Source organism: Hibiscus syriacus, unplaced genomic scaffold, assembly GCF_006381635.1.
Source record: "Hibiscus syriacus cultivar Baekdansim isolate YM2019G1 unplaced genomic scaffold, ASM638163v2 tig00112231_pilon, whole genome shotgun sequence".
Taxonomy (NCBI): Eukaryota; Viridiplantae; Streptophyta; class Magnoliopsida; order Malvales; family Malvaceae; genus Hibiscus; species Hibiscus syriacus.
This window is the reverse complement of record NW_024063276.1, coordinates 527,991-546,751: the sequence shown is the minus strand read 5'-3', so window position 1 is coordinate 546,751 and position 18,761 is coordinate 527,991. Positions and strand designations below refer to the sequence as shown.

General features: G+C 35.1%; 3 protein-coding genes across 4 annotated transcripts; 1 reads left to right on the top strand and 2 right to left on the bottom strand.

The window, feature by feature from the left end:
* The first annotated feature begins 6,298 nt into the window (after positions 1-6,298).
* Positions 6,299-14,867, top strand: LOC120176297 (probable mitochondrial saccharopine dehydrogenase-like oxidoreductase At5g39410). Of its 2 annotated transcripts, XM_039182745.1 has the most exons (4): positions 6,299-6,758; positions 7,526-7,850; positions 10,448-11,150; positions 14,854-14,867. In XM_039182745.1, exons 1-3 carry the CDS (start codon positions 6,406-6,408, stop codon positions 11,147-11,149), a joined length of 1,380 nt encoding a protein of 459 aa, XP_039038676.1. In that variant the 5' UTR covers positions 6,299-6,405; the 3' UTR covers position 11,150; positions 14,854-14,867. The 2 variants fall into 2 exon arrangements, with proteins under 2 accessions (XP_039038676.1, XP_039038677.1); XM_039182746.1 differs by lacking the exon at positions 14,854-14,867 and having other exon boundaries at positions 10,448-11,350.
* On the bottom strand, positions 11,512-14,135 carry LOC120176202 (UPF0301 protein Plut_0637-like). Its single transcript, XM_039182674.1, is given in 3 exon segments — positions 11,512-11,898; positions 11,900-12,165; positions 14,079-14,135. Coding segments are annotated over 3 exon segments (681 nt in total). The 3' UTR covers positions 11,512-11,540.
* Positions 14,053-17,227, bottom strand: LOC120176296 (probable WRKY transcription factor 4). The gene is made up of 4 exons (XM_039182743.1): positions 16,806-17,227; positions 15,565-16,268; positions 15,328-15,483; positions 14,053-14,479 (listed from the first exon to the last, which is right to left on the bottom strand). Exons 1-4 carry the CDS (start codon positions 17,199-17,201, stop codon positions 14,185-14,187), a joined length of 1,551 nt encoding a protein of 516 aa, XP_039038674.1. The 5' UTR covers positions 17,202-17,227; the 3' UTR covers positions 14,053-14,184.
* Between the last annotated feature and the right edge of the window lie 1,534 nt (positions 17,228-18,761).

Below are 18,761 nucleotides of genomic sequence, written 5' to 3'. Positions count from 1 at the left end.
CCTTGGGCTTGCCAGACCCTTAGTCCTAAGCCTATTACAAGCTTATGTGGACTAAGTTAAACTCGAGAGGATACATTCCCTTATGCCCACACAGAGAATAAATTCACACGAAAGCATAAGGCATATGAATCCCAGAAGTTACTTGCTAGGCCCATAAGGAAAATAAATTCTCATGAGAGCGTCATTTTCACCCCCACTTAAAAACGGGTTTGGAGCTCGGGTATAGAGCCATAGATGGAAAAAAGTTAAAGATTTGAAATCATTGAAAAAAACGTCAGTACAACTATTTATTTGAAAAATAATCAAAGATAAATAATTGGAATCGAATAAATAAATTAAAATTAAAATTTACTATTTTCTCTTAAAAAGACAACCGAAAATTAATTCTGGTCTGACTCACTTACCAGTCCCCAACGGAGTCGCTAAGCTATCGCGATCGTCTTTCGGTTGGGCCTGGAATTAGGCTTCGACTTAAATAAGTGGGCTAGAGTTGCCACCGATCAATTAAAAATATTTAGGTGGATCGGACACCATCTTACCTGATCTACGTTTTACCAGAAATGTGTTTGGTTCGGGAGTCGGTTACAGTCAAGGAAGGATTAGCACCCTTGAACTGCCCTTTCGGTACCAATTAATTTGTCGGTTGTCTTAATCGCGCAAATTAAAATTTAAATACCCGATTCGAATTACTTATCCTTGATTGGTTGGAATTCTTCTAAAAAAGGACGAATATGTTAGAAAATAAATATTAAATAAATAAAAACATACAAAAAATGAAAAATATAATAAAATAATAAATCAAAAGGAAGAAAAAAATGCAAAGGACGCAAAACTTTTACCCATTTTCGAAAACTTTAGAAAATATAAGGACTTCTGTTTTGGTTTACCCTTTTCTTTTTAAAACACAAAAACCCTTGCTCCAACCTTGTATCATCGAACAGAATGCTTCACTTTTTCTTATGCAAAAATGTGTCGTGCACCTTCTTCCATCTCTCCCTGAATTCTTCAAGTCAAAAATCAATTGCTCAACAAACTTCCCAAGTTAATCGGGATTTTTGCCAGCATTATTTTCTTTTCTAAATCTCTGCCACTGTCACTTTTCAAAGGGGAACCAGAAGTAGGAACGCTTTTCGCAGCCTCCAGCATCTGTTTCTCAACTGCAGCTACCATTAGTTCGCGCTGCAATCGTCGGCTATCCTCTGGCGTCATCATCGTCGCTGAGTTCGCAGCTTCTTCAGGCTTTCTCCTCTTCGGCTCTGGCGGCTAGTTTCACATGCTCATCCATAGAGCCAATCTAAGGTCCTCTTCTTCTTGTTGATTCGCCATTCGATAATCAACGTCGGATCGAACTTTATGATTCTAAAATTTTTCGGAACGAAATGGACGCTAAAAGCTAGAGGAAATTCCTTCAGCCCCCACGAATGATTCGTGTCCCTCTCCCTTTTTCCTCCCCAGCTTTCCTCTCCATCCCCCTTTTTTATTGGCACCGTGATGAAGCAAGTGTATCACCTAGATTAGTTGAGTGTGGAGCTGTGGTTATGGACGTTGTGGGAGTAGTGGATGGAAGGGGAAAGCAATAGAGGTTCCCTCATTTTTGGGTAGTGGATAGTTTGTTGGAAATAGGGGGCCTATATAATAATTATAATATATAAATTAATAAATAATAATAATAATAATAATAATAATGATAATAATAATAATAGTAATAATATAATATAATGTTTTTGTAGACCCGGACAAAAACGATATCTACAAATTAAAATAAAATTCTAAATTAAAATGTACAAACAAACTTGATAAGTAATATTATCAAATTTGAAGCAAGAATCAAATAAGATAAATAAACTTCATTGTTGAATGTCAAATCAAGCAGTCATCTATATTCAATGAATCAAGAATGGTTCTTTAAAATAATAAACTCAAATAAATATGTTCGAGTTCTAACAAAAAATGACATTTTGAGGTAATTGTAAAATATTTCTATGCAAAACCTTGTAACAAATAAAAGTTTACAAAAGTTTTAACCTTTGATATAGAAGTGCATTGTTAAACACAATTTCATCAGCAACATACAAAAATTGACAAGATAAAATAAAAAAAAGATGTAATTAATGACATCAGTCCACCTATCTTCTATAACATTTCTTGTGGTTGTGCTTGAAGTTATAGAAGTTCTCTCTTCTAAGACTAGAGTAATCATAGATCCATTTTGAACGTTGAATGACATCCATCTGACAGTAAACACGTTTTCTTGTTGTCTTGAAATACTTGTTCTTTGATCTTGTTGAATGAGAGGATCTTTCCTCTTAAAAGGTAGCTTATGCCTTGAAATAATTGTAGGTTGTTGGATTGGAGTATTAGACTGCTAAGTTGGAGGTTGGATAGTTAGAGATTGGATAGTTGAAGGTTGGTTAGTGGAACCTCTCATTCGACTCTAAGAAAATACTCGAGTTAATAAAACAGAATATATAATATAGTTTGAAAAAAATTATTAAGAATGCATATAAACTATTACCCTCGGGGCAATTCTCCTATTGACTTGTATTTCTCCCTATTAATTTGTCACATTGTAACCTGGTTTGCCACATTTGGTGCAATTCACTTTCCCCCATTTTCTATTTAATCTTGATAAAGTGGTAGTTGGTTCATCAACTTCTTTTCTTCTCGCTTTGGTAGGTCTTCCAGGTGGTCTTCTCAATGATGGAGGCAATATCAGTTGACATTGTTATTAAGGAGTCCATTGGTTTAGTCCTCTAATAGGGCTAATGCAGTGTGAATATACCTGAAGTTGTATGGTCTTGTTGTAGCAGGCATCAACAAAACTCTTTGGCCTCTCATTCATCATTAGCATCACCGCCATAACATGATTACATGGGATGCATGTTAACTCTCATTTCCTAGATGTGCAAGTCAAAGCATGTATGTCCACAACATGTTGATTACTTTGGCCATATTCAATTTGATATTTCGGGCCACCAGCATGTTCAACCTAACATCTACAGTTAATGGAAGAATATTACTATCTAATAATGATAAAATCACAATGGGTAAAGTTCTTTACCTATAAGAAAGTTCAATTATAAGCTCCAAGTTTTTTTAATATTGAGACATAAAGGGCCAACATATTTCTCAGCTGCTGTCTGTTTCTTTGCTATCCTCTGTATTAGATTAGTCTTTGTTGCCTCTATCGTAGTAAGGATAGGCTTCTCTCTTGCTTCCAGTATAAATTTGCACACAAAAAAATATGTTAGTGTCAAACTATTAGTTTGAACATGTCAGTGTTAAATATGTTAGTATCCATGTACCATGTTAAAACATTTATAGAGATTGTTCAGTAACATGTCAGTTTTACTTCTACTTATGAAATGTGACTCAAACCATTGAGCAGGGTCTTTCTTGACCAACCATTTATAAGAAGGGGTTGAGATAGCCTTCATCTTTGTCATTGTATCATTAAAATCTTTAACAGTTATTGATCTTACAGCTTTTCAGAAAAGATCCTTAAGTTGTTTACCCTTGTTACTTTCTATTGACTTAAAATTGGTGAATAAAAGCCTAACACATGTTATGTGTTCAGCATTTGATTTTTTTTTTTTTTTTGCAATGACATCCACAAGTCCATGCAATTAAGTATACAAGTGTTAATAATATCTTAGTTAAAAAAATGTTTTAGAAAAAAATTGTACATTTACCTGTTTGACACGAAAGAAACATGAAATTTTTTGAAATATCCAAATCATTCTTCAAAATATCAAGAAACCAAGTCCACGATTCATAATACTCACTTTCAACACAAGCATATACAGTGGGATAGATACAATAATCAACATCTATTCTAATTGTAAAAATTGACAACCATCAAGACTGATCATTTGTCTGCATCCAGCTTTAAATTCATCTTTGCATGTATGCAAACATACATCCTCTGAAATAAACATTCATTTAGATAGCATATGGTTGTGGTCCCTAGATTGGTTAGCCTAAGCTCAACAAGATATTCATATTTTTGTGTATAGCTGCTTATGACTTCCCATTATTAGTTTAAGGGCAATTTTTTGTACCTATTACACTTAGTCCAAGACAGAGTAGTATTATGGCCCTTACTGACATCTTGCATTAAAGTTGAGATTAAATAAGAATTGTCTGCAAGAAACTTATCGATGTATTCTTTTACCAATCACTTGACAGTTACATGCTTATTCTTATGTTCCCTAGTACATCTATGTTTAGGGACTTAATCGACGATGTTGTGTCTAATAAATTTTCAAATTCATTGGTGAAGCCCATAGTTTTCATGTACACTCTTGTTTACATTCAGTTTTAGGTCTTTCATTATCATTCTTTTTAATTTCACATTATACATAGTCATCTTGCATACTGAGGAATAGTTTTTTTAAAATTTTCTTATCACCAAAAACTAAACCAATTTGAAATGTGGGTCTTCTCATGTTAGCTCTATCATTAAATTATGGAAATCTTGGACCATCTGTGTCTGACTCATGCACACTATGCAATGAGTCAAAATTCCGACTTCCAATATCACTATCAATCTCATTTGTATGTGTTATCAATTCCAATTCCTAAGTCAACTAATATTGTTCTATTGAATTCCATATTTATCACCCAATAACATAAAGAAAAAAACTCAACTTTAACATAAAGAATACACCCAATAACATTGAATAAAAATGACATGTAAAAGAAAAATAAATGAAAGAAACGTCATACCATAGTAAGCTTCTTTTTCCTCTTTCTGTCGTATTCATCTTTAATCCTAATTTTTAGAGTATTAAATCACTCATTTCAATCAAAGCATCCAACTTTAAAAACGAGAAAACCTTAATCCATCCAAAACTTGCAGTCAATTCGTTTAACTCTTTTAATATTATAAAAATTTTAAATTAATAAAATATTAATTAAGCAAATAAAAGGCTTTTTTTTTGAATTCTTAAACCTAAATGTGGCATTTTAAAATGACTTTTAAACTCACCAATGTAGTAAGCAAGTTAACGGGAAAATAGATGACCATTAAAGATTTAACAGAAAAATAATTTGATTCATTAAAGCAACGTCCTATAGTTAAGAGACTATTTATACTCTTTACCCGTAATATTATCAAAAAGTAAAAAAAGGTTATTGTACCATTATAATATCTTTGTCACAGAATATTAATTTGATATGCTTGAGTGATGATATGTCACTGTTTAATCACAATAACTAATATTTGGATTTGAGTTTTTTTTTTATCTTCTTTGACGTTAAACACTAAAATTTTAAATCAAAATTTTAAATTGAATCATTGAATAGTCTTAATGATTAAAGAAAGTGTTATTTTTTGTTTTTTTTAATAATGACAATTGGATTTTATTAATAATGGAAGGAATCAAAATTATATTGTATCAGAATAAAGAGATAAATTTGGAGACAACGGTCATCAAAATACTCAAATAAAAATAAATAATAAACCTAAACATACGAAGAAAATTAAAACCTTCCATTTAGAATGACGACCAATATAAAAAAACTTCCATTTAGAATGAAGACCAATATCAAAATCCAATAACCTTCATACAAACTCATTTTCTCTGTCGAATGAGACGTTTGACGGAGTGATAAAGGAGTGGAGAGCGAACCAAATAATCTAGCAGGCTCTTTTACTACACAATTTTGATTACATCGGCAAATAAACTTTTACCAAAAGAGGGAATCTGACTATACGTGACCACCGACTAACTAATCAAAAAATAAATGTTGTGATGGTTTTTGTGTGAGAACCAAAACGACCATAAATGTATGTGAAAAAACATACCGAAAAATATGAGGATCGTGCTACAAGAGCAGAGGAAACGCGTGCTACAAGAGTAGAGGAAAATCATGTCACAATGACATAGATGCTTATTCAAAATTAAAAAGGTTCAAGAAAAAAAAAATATAAAGACATAATATAAAAAAAATAAGAGAATTAATATTTTCCGACAGTCGACAACCAACATTAAAATTGATACCGCCGCTAACTAAACAAAGATAAAAAAGTAGAAGACGACGCATAAATATTAAAGAAAAATTAAGTTGAGAGAAAACAGATGAGGCTAGGGTTTAAACGACCTTTAATAAATAAATATTAAGAGAGTTTATATTAATTTTCTTTTTTTATTAAAAGAGTTTATATAATTGTCTATGAACTAAAAAATGTTAAGAACACATTTAAATTTAAGACAATATTTTTTTGGGACATAGTCTTTACTTAAATATGTATATGCTTGCTGTATATGTGATTTTGAAGGGCGGTTTTATGGTTAACGCACGCTAAATTAATGGGACCGAAAACTCTCGTCACAAAAAACGTCTAAACTCTATTTTCTCTTCTTCCACTTCCGTTTGCGGAAGAGCAGAAAACCCTAAATCATGCAAACGAGTCAAATCCCAAACCCCGATCCTCTCTACGACATAATCATCTTAGGGGCCTCGGGGTTTACCGGAAAATATGTAGTAAAAGAGGCTTTAAAGTTTCTCAACACCCCATCTTCTCCTCTTAAAACTTTGGCACTTGCTGGTCGTAGCCGTGAAAAGCTTACTAAAACTCTTCAATGGGCGGCTCATCCAAGTTCTCCTCCTCCTGATGTTAGTGTTATCATTGCTGATACCACTGAACCAGCTTCGCTTTCAAGTCTTTGTAATCAAACTAAGCTCTTGCTTAACTGTGTTGGGCCTTATAGGATCCATGGTGAGCCTGTTGTTTCTGCTTGCGCCTCTTCTGGGTAACTTTTTCCAACTTTTTGAATGTCTTTTTTTTAAACATTCTTGTTTCTTTATTTGGGCTTTTTATTTGTTGTTAAATGGTGGAAATCTGGGTTTCTTTAAGGGTCCTTGAGTGGTGACCTGCAATACAGGTATGAAATTGCAGCTTGCTTATGGGGGATTTATTGTTGATAATATCAAGAGCGTGGTGGAAATTGATCATTATACATATATATTTATATGTATTTACCATTAAAATTGATCAGTTAGCCCCTGAAAATAAATTTTGTATTTTTACCTATAGCTTAATTTATGTATTGTAAATTATAAAATACTAGTTTTCCAAACTTCAACCAAAACTATTGAAAAGTCGGATTTTTTCTTCTTCTGCCTTTGTCCGCTTCGGATTAGTCTTTCTTCATCTCCAAATTCACAAACATTCATTGGAGCCATTAGTCTTATAACAGGCCACTCATGACTCAAGTGTCATCCACCACTGTGGAGTGTGGACTGTGGACTAGTCTCTTGAAAGTTACATGTACTCTTATTTTTGTAGTTGAATGTGTTTGTCTTGTTCTTGAATGCTAATTATGCATAAAGTGGTGAGTTTTGGTGCTTTTATGGGATTTAGTTATAAAATCTTTAGTTTTATTTAGTGTAATCTTTTTCTTCTCTTTCTGCTAAGGTATTTGATCACATCATTAACTTATTTGACAATTGAACTCGCTAATTTCTTACTTTGTAGTAGTGGAGAATCCCTATGTAATTCAAGTTATTTACACTGTAGGTGTGATTATTTGGATATAACTGGAGAGCCTGAGTTTATGGAAAAAATAGAGGCCAAATACCATGAAAAGGCTGTGCAGGCAGGTTCCTTGATTGTTTCAGCATGTGGATTTGATTCAATTCCTGCTGAAATGGGTGTTATGTTCAATACAAGGCAGTGGGAGGCTCCTGCTGTGCCAAACCATGTTACTGCATATGTAAGTTTGGAGTCTGATAAAAAAATTGTTGGGAACTTTGCAACATATGAATCAGCAGTTTTGGGTGTGGCAAACATGGGCAAGTTGCAGGAATTGAGGCGTTCTAGACCCAGGAAACCTAGGCCAGTGGTAAGCGAATATTCTGCATTTCTGTTTGTTTGTTTTTTTTACCCCAAGCATTTCATGGTTTGTCTAAGACATTGAGTTGCTGCAGGAAGTTGATGGCTATTGTGATTTTTTCTAGATATTTAAGAATTCAATGGTGCCCAGTTTTGGGTGTGGCAAACATGGGCAAGTTGCAGGAATTGAGGCGTTCTAGACCCAGGAAACCTAGGCCAGTGGTAAGCGAATATCTGCATTTCTGTTTGTTTGTTTTTTTTACCCCAAGCATTTCATGGTTTGTCTAAGACATTGAGTTGCTGCAGGAAGTTGATGGCTATTGTGATTTTTTCTAGATATTTAAGAATTCAATGGTGCCTTCTCTCGATTTAGTTTATGACATCATCTCACTTCAAGCAATTTTCTGTTTCTTTGTTGGAATATTATTCAACATAATGCTCTATTTGGCTGGATTGAAAATTGAGAGGAACAATTAACTCCTGGAGACTACTATCTAGTCATACCAAATTTTAGATTTAAGGAAACCAAAGTCCATTAATCTGTCTTAATGCAACTATTAGTCTTCTACCTTTTAGGTTAATATCTGTAGGAAAGAGAGGTAGATTTAGGGTATATATTTTCTAGATTATAAATCAGTCCCAGGTATATTTTTCTAGCGGGTCATCACTGAGGAGGAAGATGCATCCTGAAAATGTTGTATTTGCACCTGTATATGGTCTGCAAGCAACTCCATTATGGAACACATTCTTACCTTGTTTGCTTTTAGTTTAGATCAAGGAATGATGCTACTAGCACATGTAGTGGTACATATTATAGACTATAATGGGGCAAATGCACTGCCGATGACTAAAACTAGGTGGTGGGAGCTTTGATGGAGAAAATGGAGGTAATGGAACAAATTGATAGTAGCTGTGAAGATGGTTGTGGTAGATATACCACAATATCCCATTTCTTCCTTCACCATTACCCTTTACAATATTCATGATTGGTGGTAATAAAACTAGTGCAAGCTAGCCGCAACCGCAAGACCTAACGATGTTGATATACGGGATTGTACCGACACAAATGTAGACCATGATGATGGTAGTTGATGTGATCTTGGTAATGATGGTGCTTATGTTAAGAGAAAGCCCATCATTACCTTGGAGGCATCTTCTTACTTAGAGCACCGAGATTTATAGTATGAATACTAATTCTGGCAACAGTTATAGACAGGATGAGGTTTCTGGTGAAATTTACTCCAATTTGGAATTGTTGATGGAATGGTAACAATATTGCTGATAATGGTTAGCTGAACTTCCAATCGAGCTGCAATTAAAGGCATAGGTAGGTCGGATTATAATGGTGTTGCCTGTAAATCATGATAGCATCATTTTTGTTCACTGTTTTCAATATTATGGTATATTTTATTTCGCTTATCCTTCTGGAATTGCATGTTTAATATAGGAACCTAGGTTTGCAGCTATTATCCACCTGAGGTTGTGTGTGAGAAAATATGAGTTTCATTGTTATCTGTTGCTAGTATTGATCATGGAATCTCTGTCCCCAAGGCTGATATGATGCTTCCGAGATCAGACTTGTGTGAATCACTCCTGGAACCACAATGAGAGCTGTAACTTTGGAAAAAATATCCTTTTCCAAAAAATTGATTCTTATATTTTGTGAATCACGTAAGGAGGATAGAGGCCGCAGAAATGAGAATGCTTCGATGGACATGTGGTAGGACTCTGTGGGATATGACGACAAACTCTGCTATTAGGATGTCCTTGGGGGTGGTGTCTGTTTCCAAAAAATTGAGGGAGGGAAGACTACGGTGGTTTGGGCATGTCCTTAGGCGACTACCGTCGGATGCGGTCAAGAGGGTAGAGTCGATTACAGTCGACGGTGCCAGAAGGAAAGGACGACCAAAGAGGAAGTGGGAAGACTGCTTGAGATCTGATTTGATGGAGTTAGCCCTTACCGAAGACATGACCTCTCATAGGAAAATATGGAGGAGGCTAAAAACTAGGGTAGTCGAGTAGTGTGGGTCACATCTATAGGGTGTATCATCTCTGTCTTCTTTTAATGCCTTTGTAGTAATTTCCATGACTTCTACTTTTTATACGTTTCTGTTATTGGTATTTATGAAGGATTGGAACTGGGCTTGATATCGTTGACGTTTGTTTATCATTCTCTTCATGTTTCCTCTTTTAAATTTAGCTGGGTCTTATGTTTCTGTCTATATGCAGAGATTCTTTCGCAGGGATTATTTTACAGGGATTAATTCCCATTACAAACGCACATATGATTTTAATGATTGCATATGAATACTGTTTAGCTATGTATTTATTTATACATGCATTGCATTTTATCTATATTTTTAATTTTCTGACTGTCGGAGGTCTTTCACGGAAGCTACTCCCAACCTGGCGTTGGGGGCAGCCTACTACCCTACCTCCCCCTTACCCCATACATATGGGAATTGGGTTTTGTTGTTGTTGTTGTTGTTGTTATATTTTGAATCATGCTATTCCCCAGTTAATTCTTGATTATTCAATGTTGAAAATTTTCAAATCATGATGATTATTACAATGTCTTTTAACAATTGTTTACTTGTATGGTTTCAGATTCCTGGTCCACCACCTCCTAAAGGATCAACTATAGAATACCAGGATCAAATTGGTCTTAGGACTGTAAAGCTACCCTCCGCAGATGCTGTTATTGTTCGAAGGACTCTTGTCACTCTGATGGAGAACCCATGTGGTCTCCCTGGGATTAATGAGAGTCCTGAACATACCCAAAAGAGGGAGGCCTACTGGTCATCAGTGAAGCCAGCTCATTTTGGAGTGAAAATAGCATCTAAAACCCTTTTAGGAATCTATCGGATCATCGGAGTTGGGATTTTCGTTGGTGTATTAAGTAGATTTTCATTCGGGAGGTGGCTTCTCTTAAAGTTTCCCTCATTTTTCAGCTTCGGGTGGTTCCGAAAAATGGGTCCCACGGATGAAGAGGTGAGAAGCGCATCATTTAAAATGTGGTTTGTTGGATACGGTTTCAGTGATAGCAGCCTGGCTTCAGAAAGGAACTCGAAACCTGACATGGAAATCATAACGAGAGTAACGGGACCTGAAATCGGGTATGTGACAACTCCAATAAGTCTAATTCAATGTGCTCTCATAGTTTTGAGTAATCGTGAAAACCTGCCGAAGGGAGGAGTATATACCCCTGGCATCGTCTTTGGTCCAGATCTCCAAGAAGGACTGCAAGAGAATGGAATTTCATTTGATCTTGTTTCCAAGACTGCTCTCCGTGGCCCGACCACTGCTTAAAGTTGGTAAGCTTTTCATAAATTTGATACAATGACTTTGTTGGAAACAACAGTTTGGTTTTGAATTAGTTTCTCTTGGATGAATAAGTTATATGCAACACTAGACTTGCTTTTTTGTGGGGTGTTGGTTACAACTCTTAACATTTAGTATCTCTGAAAGTTTTTCCCTTCGAGTTAAAAGCATGTCTTCTGTTCTTTCCGAGTTTTGTGTCAAATTTTTAAATGCCAACTGAAAGATAAAATGTCATATGATGAAACTTGCCCTATTTATGTGTATGGCTTCAAATATTTGTAGATTTTAAATTTACTTTTTATGAATTTGGATTCAAATAATATTTTAATTTACATAGGATCGGTTAATCGGGTTGGTAATCCGAGCACATTTTGCCCCTTTACCAAACCTTTTTAGGTCCCAACAGCCCAGATAGTTCACCCCAAAGCCCAACACTTGCTACACTATTAAGACCAATGACACGAGGACTACAAGCTGCAATTGTCCAATAACCAGCCTTAATTTCTTCATTCAACTGCTCTTTCTCCCACCCACAATACCCATCAAAGAACCTCAACTCCCCTGCACCTATCACATATCTCTTCACCATATCAGCCGCACACCCCACGCTCTCTTTTGTCCCATAATACAGTCCTTCCATCATTTCTTCGAAAACTCTGCTCGTCCCCGCACCATCACTATCCTTTTTCGGACTCACCAGAAGCAACCCTTCTTCCAATGGCCCACCGAAAAATGTCCCCCCTGATGTCCAGGATCGGTGATCAAATTTCCTTGATCGACATGAGGGATGGTCGATTCAGGATGATCCCGGATGGGCCTATGGGCCCTGTTGACAAGAGTAGGATCACTGTTCGTTCGAATATGTGGACCCGGTCGAGCTTCTCGGTCACGATAAGTAGGCAACCTTTTTCGGGCTCATGGATGGTGTGGACCCATTTGTCACTAACTGAAACCGATGGAGGATGGTCCACTACAGTATCAGGATCCGTACATGATGAAGATTCCTAGGCTTTGATGCTTTTTCTATAGCTACTAGTTTTGCTGTCAATCAGAATTGAGGTCATCCATCGGTGAAGATGAGCCCAGATGGCAGCCTATCATTGGCAAATTATTACATAACTAGGCAAAAACACTTTTTTGCAAATAAACATGTTCAATAATTGAGACCCAAATTCTTTTTAAATATGATTATGAAAATACATAATCATGATAAATAAAACATAATGCAGTCAATATAAGGGAGTTTAAGAACTTGCATGTTATAAAAGATGGGAAAGCAAGTTTCCTAGGGTGGGAGTTCTTAGGAGAGAGGAGAGATCTAGGCTTGATTGAGGGCATAATGTCAAGGCTTTTAGTGAAGGACTTTGATGAGAGAAAGCAAGCTTCCATGTTTCGTTTGGACAGTTAGATCCTAATGGATGAGGGAGGAGATACAAGGGAATTTATAGTTGGAAAGAGACTGAATTTGAACCACAAGCTGATTCCATTCCCGTTCCAGTCAATCCAAGTTGGGGAGAGGCTAAGGGTTAGTGGATATGACTTCACACTTGGCACTAGTTCTAGTAGGCCTCATTTGGTCACTAAAATTTGGACCATCAATCTGTGGGTGTTAGATTACAGAAGCCTTTTTCAGATGACGTGGGATGTCCTGAGCCAGTTATTCAGACGGTTTTTGACGAGCTTTTGTGTTTTGAAGGAGATGAAAAGGTAAGAGGCCAAGAGGGATGTGTTTTCTTATCAAATAACGGATACACTTTTTGACGAGCTTTTGTGTTTTACGAATATAAATGAATACAAAATAAATTATGCCTCATACCCCACCCATTTAGTGGCATTCGGCTCAAAAGGCATGGTATGTACAGGGCTAAATGCTTCCTTCAAACGCTCTCTTCGGCCTTAAAGGTCAATCATGCAACCATGATGGAGCTGGTTCAAATCTCATATTAAACAAAAATACAACCTCATCACCGCATAGTATAAAAAAATTAAATCAATTAAACCTTTAATTCAGTGAAAAAAAACATTGCAAAGAGAATAATGTCCAAAAACAATATCTATTGCTTCATATGCATAGTAATTTCATCCGTAGAGTGTACTTGCCAATAATTAAGAGAGTTATAAGTAGATATTACCTTATAATCACCTTATATTATTTAAAAAGAAAAAACATGAACATGATTCTTAATAAAATTTAGTTGATAGCTTATATGGGTAAAATGACAAATAAAAGTATAATGCATTTAATTGTTAAGTACATATATGTTTTTATAATACTAGTTTTTATTGGGGGTGAAATTATTCAGATAAAATGATTTTGACAAAGATAAGAAAATTAGTTAATATATTTGAAAATTTTGAATATATTTTTTAAATATTATATTTACAAATATTAACCTTGTGAGATTGATACATATTAACTTTGTAGAAAATATCAGCACTAAATTTTTTTACTTTCATGTTTTACTATATTTTCTTAACTAAAATATATTTGAGAATCTACAACTAAAAAAATATAATAATAAAATAAAATTTCAGCTCAAATATATTAGGGTAAAAGCTATATCATTGTATTAGGGATTATGGTAGAGATGTAATTATGAAAAAAATAATGTCAAATATGTAATTTAACATCTTATTTTACAATCAATTCTTTCAAACCGTTAGATTTTCCAGCGTTTTCATTTTTAGCTTATTTTGCATAATAAGTTCTTTCAAAAAAAAAAATGTTTATCAAACACTAAAAATGGAAGGTTTTGACTACTAATCAACTATTTATTCTCAAACAAATTAAAAGCTCTTTAAAAAGTTGTTTGCCAAACACCTCTGAATCCATAGTAAAATATTGAATCTTTTTTTCTTTAAGCATCCACGTCTGATGTAAATCCAACACATAAATCCCATCAAAATAAGATCAAACAAAGTATAACTCAGGTCCAGCAGCAGCGAAAACAATCACTGCATACTCGTTTTCCATACCCTGTTATTTGCTCCGGTTGTTTTACTACGTTTTAGCAGGTAGGGGATTACACTCTTATTTGCTCCTCCTTTAACCTTAAAACAGCTGGTCCCCGGCCATTGTTTCCGAAATCCATCACTTTAAGCAAAGAATGGTTCCCGTTCTCAGTGTCGGCCACCACCTTTTCTGGTTTTGACTGCAGTAAACTGCTTCTGACTGTGTTGTGACTGCTGTTTCTAGCTGATGGAACATCGTGATTATGTTTTCCCTCGTATGTTGTTATGACAGCTTTGGGATCGGTCGACGCCCTTTCCACATGCTTCCTGACATTGCATCCGGCACTCGTGCATTTGTAATAGCTCCTGTGAGAATAGCTTTGATGCATCAGAAGTAATCCAAAAGTCGCAGTATAAGTAAGAACAAATAAATGGATTAAGCAACACACAGACATGTATCTGCAACTAATCTTCTAGATTATCAAATCAATATTAGATAAAGAGTATTTAACTAGCAAAACAGCGAGACAAATATGACACCGTTACTTCAACGATATGAGATGGTTTTAGACTTTGGATTAGCCAGACTTCCGTGGTTCAACTCCAAAACTATAGTCTAGCAAATTGATGGATGATTCGAACAGATAATGAAAACAGTTATTTCTCCTATCTTAAGTTTATCATCTTAAACAAGGTTCAGCCAATACGCACAAACCCAGCGAAATGAAAAATCTAGGTAGCCCAGTCAAGCAGAAAATTGAACCAATATCTACTAATAGCAGACAATCGAGAAGAGTTTTCTTTGATAAATAAGTGCACCCGAGGTTTTTTACCTAGTTACCAAGTCTATGTTACTCGGACTCAAACATGGGTGTGGGGATACAAGTATGTGTCCAGCACGTGTATGCTTAAAATTTTCAAAGTTTCTGTCTGTGGAGCATTTACCCCATCACCCATGTTCAAATACGTGTTAGATATATCACACATCTATAAAACAAAGTGCACTCGAGGTCAATTTTATTGCTCTTGAAGATCAGTTCTAGATATATCACACAGTCAATTTACTTCTGTAAATCACTCAAAAATTGACACTTCTTAAACATCATTAGTATCCGACACATTCGTATCCGAAACATAAATGGACCGTAACACACATATATGTATGCAGGTATACATGTGTGTGTGTGTGTATGTATATATATGGTCCACTGCACCTTGGATGAGAGTTCCCTTTGACCACTTTCTGTCCATATTTGCGCCACCTATAGCCATCATCTAAAAGGTCAACTTCACTTCTTGTTTGCAAAACAATTTTCGGTTCTGTGACCGTCTTTTTTGGCAACATCACCGAGGCTTCTCCTGCAGTATTCCTGCATTCAAAAGCACAACACCCTCAAAATTTATGAAGATTGAAGACATGAATCTGTATGATCAAATTATTTGAAACTTACCGTCTTTTCGGATTTGGTCCATTGTCATTTCTTTCTTCTCTACTCTCTTCATCACATCCTTCCTCACTGTCACTTGATCCAGGTAATTCTGCAGCTTGGATAGATTCACCATTTTCCCCCTGTATTGAATGAGACAGCATAGTTTCACTTAACTTGTTCGAATTTGAAGCTGCACCCTGAGAACCGAATTCAGGATTTGTCTGCGAATTTGCATCTCCATCACAACCACCCTTTGTTTGTTTATTTGGCTGAGGCTTATCATGATTGTGTGCACCTTTGTATATAATTTCCGTTATATGGCCATCAGCAGATCGTTCAACCTTCTTCTTGACGGGGCAATTTGAATGCGTACACTTGTAGTAGCTTCGAGGATATTCACATCCTTTAATAGGCTTCTGCCCGTACTTACGCCAGTTGTAGCCATCTTCAGCAGGCTTATCCACCACAACGGAGACTTTGTTTTTCCTATCAGATCGAGAAGCTTCCGAGTATTCCACTAGAGAACTTTGAGGTTCCGAGGCTGAATGAGGCATCAACTGTGAAGCTTCTTCAGGAGTGAAGGATGGATGACAGATCAATGACTCAGGAAGAGCTGATACCGATAATGCTTGATATTCGGTTTGTGGACGAACATGAGATTGTGCTAGGGCAGCTTGAGCAGTGACCTCTGCCAATGCTTGCTGGTGGGATATTCCGAAAGGACTCTGCAAAGATCATGGAACAAAAGTTCGATCAGCATCATCAGAATAAGAGGACAACATTTCTGACATAAGAACACACATGAGCGACGAAAAATCCCCGTTTACTATTGTTTCACCAGCAACAAGTTTCAATGTATCAAATCTAAGATTCAAAACTAACATTCCCAGCAACACTTTCAACTGCTAAAAATCTCATTATTCTAGACCAAAAGTTTGATTTTGGTGCTGGCCATGAGATTGAATCATAAATGAAGAAAACAAAATACATACATAAGCCACATCAAAATGAGATTCATTAATTAAATGATTAAGATTCATAACTTTTTCATGCTTTATAATCTTAGATTAAGAAATCTTCTATACAAAGCAAAGGCCAAAAGTTATTAAGGAATCGATATAACGGGATAAACTACACCGAAATCCAAGAGACTATAATCACCCAAATCATTTGCCTTAACAAAAACGATATTTTCGTTCCTTGAGAAGCATGAACGAAGTAAACCCGTAATTAAAAAGAGATTGCAAATTAACTCAATTTACCTGAGGAGAAAGACAAAAGAAGCTTGGAGAATTAAGCAAACCAGAAGGGCTTAGCCCAGGAGGCACAGTGAAGAAAGGAGAATCGAAATTCAAAGGTCTGTTCTGCTTAAACCCAGTGCTCTTTTCAGCTCCATCTTTAAAACCCACATCCATAAATGGACCATCCATCAAATTGTAAGGCAGTCTAGCTCCAGGTGAAGCCATTGCTGAAGCTAAAAGCTGAGAAAAAGGTCGCTCTGTTGAGTCGAGGTCGGGAAAAAAAGCTGAAACCAGAGTCATAGGGCCTGGACTCAGCCCTGAAAATAAGCCATCCATGGCTGGTTTCGGCGGTAAAGTTATTGATGGACGTGTTGGAGCTGAAAGCTTTGATCTTGTTCCCTTCTCTTTGTCTGCCATTTTCACCCTGTTTTTCTCTGTTTGTTTTTTTTCCCTTTGGTTTTAGTTTATATATCATTAAACACTAGGGACATTGAAGGAGGGCATGATAAAGGTCATGCTGCCATGTCATGAAGCAATTTTATGTTTTTTTAGACAGAGATTTAACTGACTCCACAATCTAATATTTATAAATCTGTATATATGAAATTTTTTGTTATTGAAGAAATATAATTTTTGACATATCTTGAAAAATGGAAAAAGGTGAGATCAGAATTCACATTTTTTTAATAATCCGAATGAATTATTAAATAATATTTGTTTATATATATATATATATATATATATATATATTTAATTTTTGATAATACATATATATTTTTTGTAGGTGTAATTGTTTGAATATAGAATTTTTTAAAAAATAATAATTTTTTTGGCTAATAAAACCGCTTGATAGGTTCTCAAATTTACACTCTTTTAGATACAAGAATACCAAATATCAACCACTGGCACAGCCAATGTACATTTAAGGGCGTCAATTGACACCCAAAAAGTTTATAAAATGAAACAATTTTGATATAAATAATATATATTTAATATAAAAGTAAAAAAATAACACATCTTTTAGAAATATTTTAGTAACACCTAAATTTTGGACTAATAATTTCAGGTTTACTCGAGAGGTAAATAGACCTTATGAAATTAATAAATTAAGTCGTTGGGCTTAATTGGACTCAATAAGCTATCAAAAGGAGATTTTCGAATTATAAAAAAATAAGAAAGGACCAAGAGTGAAATTATTCCATTTTCAAAAAGATTAATGCTTTTATTTTCTTCATATTCTCATTCTCTTTGTTTCTTCCTCCCTTCTCATTTTCATCCCCTTCTTCCTCTCCAAATTTTCATAACAATAAGGTAAGATCTTGATCTCTTTTTATGCTTCAAATTCGTTCATAATCCCTCCATTAAACTCATATTAATGTTTCAAAGCCTTGGGTTCTCTCTAGTTAAGGAAAAGTGGGGGTTTTCATCCAAATCACCAAGGAAAGGATTATGGCTAAGCAAGGAGCTTCATTTTGGGATCCTAGCATCAAGGTTGTGTATTTCTAATTCTTTGGAGTATTAAGTTTCATTAATTTAAAGATTTTGTTAAGATTGTGGTGATTTAAGCATTTTAGGGTTTATCTTTGATTTCTCAAGCAAATGACGTTTTAGGTGTTATTAATGCATTTTTATGATACCTTAGACCCTAAACAACTTACTAAAGCTTCATAATAAGTTTAGAAACCAAACCAAGTCAATTAGGATGATTTTTGAGTGACTTTTGAGACTAAATAAACTATTTTAGGGTTAAAGTATCGATACTATGATGAACAATACCGATACTGTATGAATTGGGACTAAAATTAGGGATTTCAGAAGGGAATATAGATACTCAGGGTGATAGTATTGATATTGAGGCCCCTATTTTGCAATAGAATTCATTTTTGGTGTAATACCCCAAATATCAGGTCATTAACTTTATTGAAAAGATTTAAAATTGGAGGATTAATTTGAATAAACGATAAAGGATAAGAAATG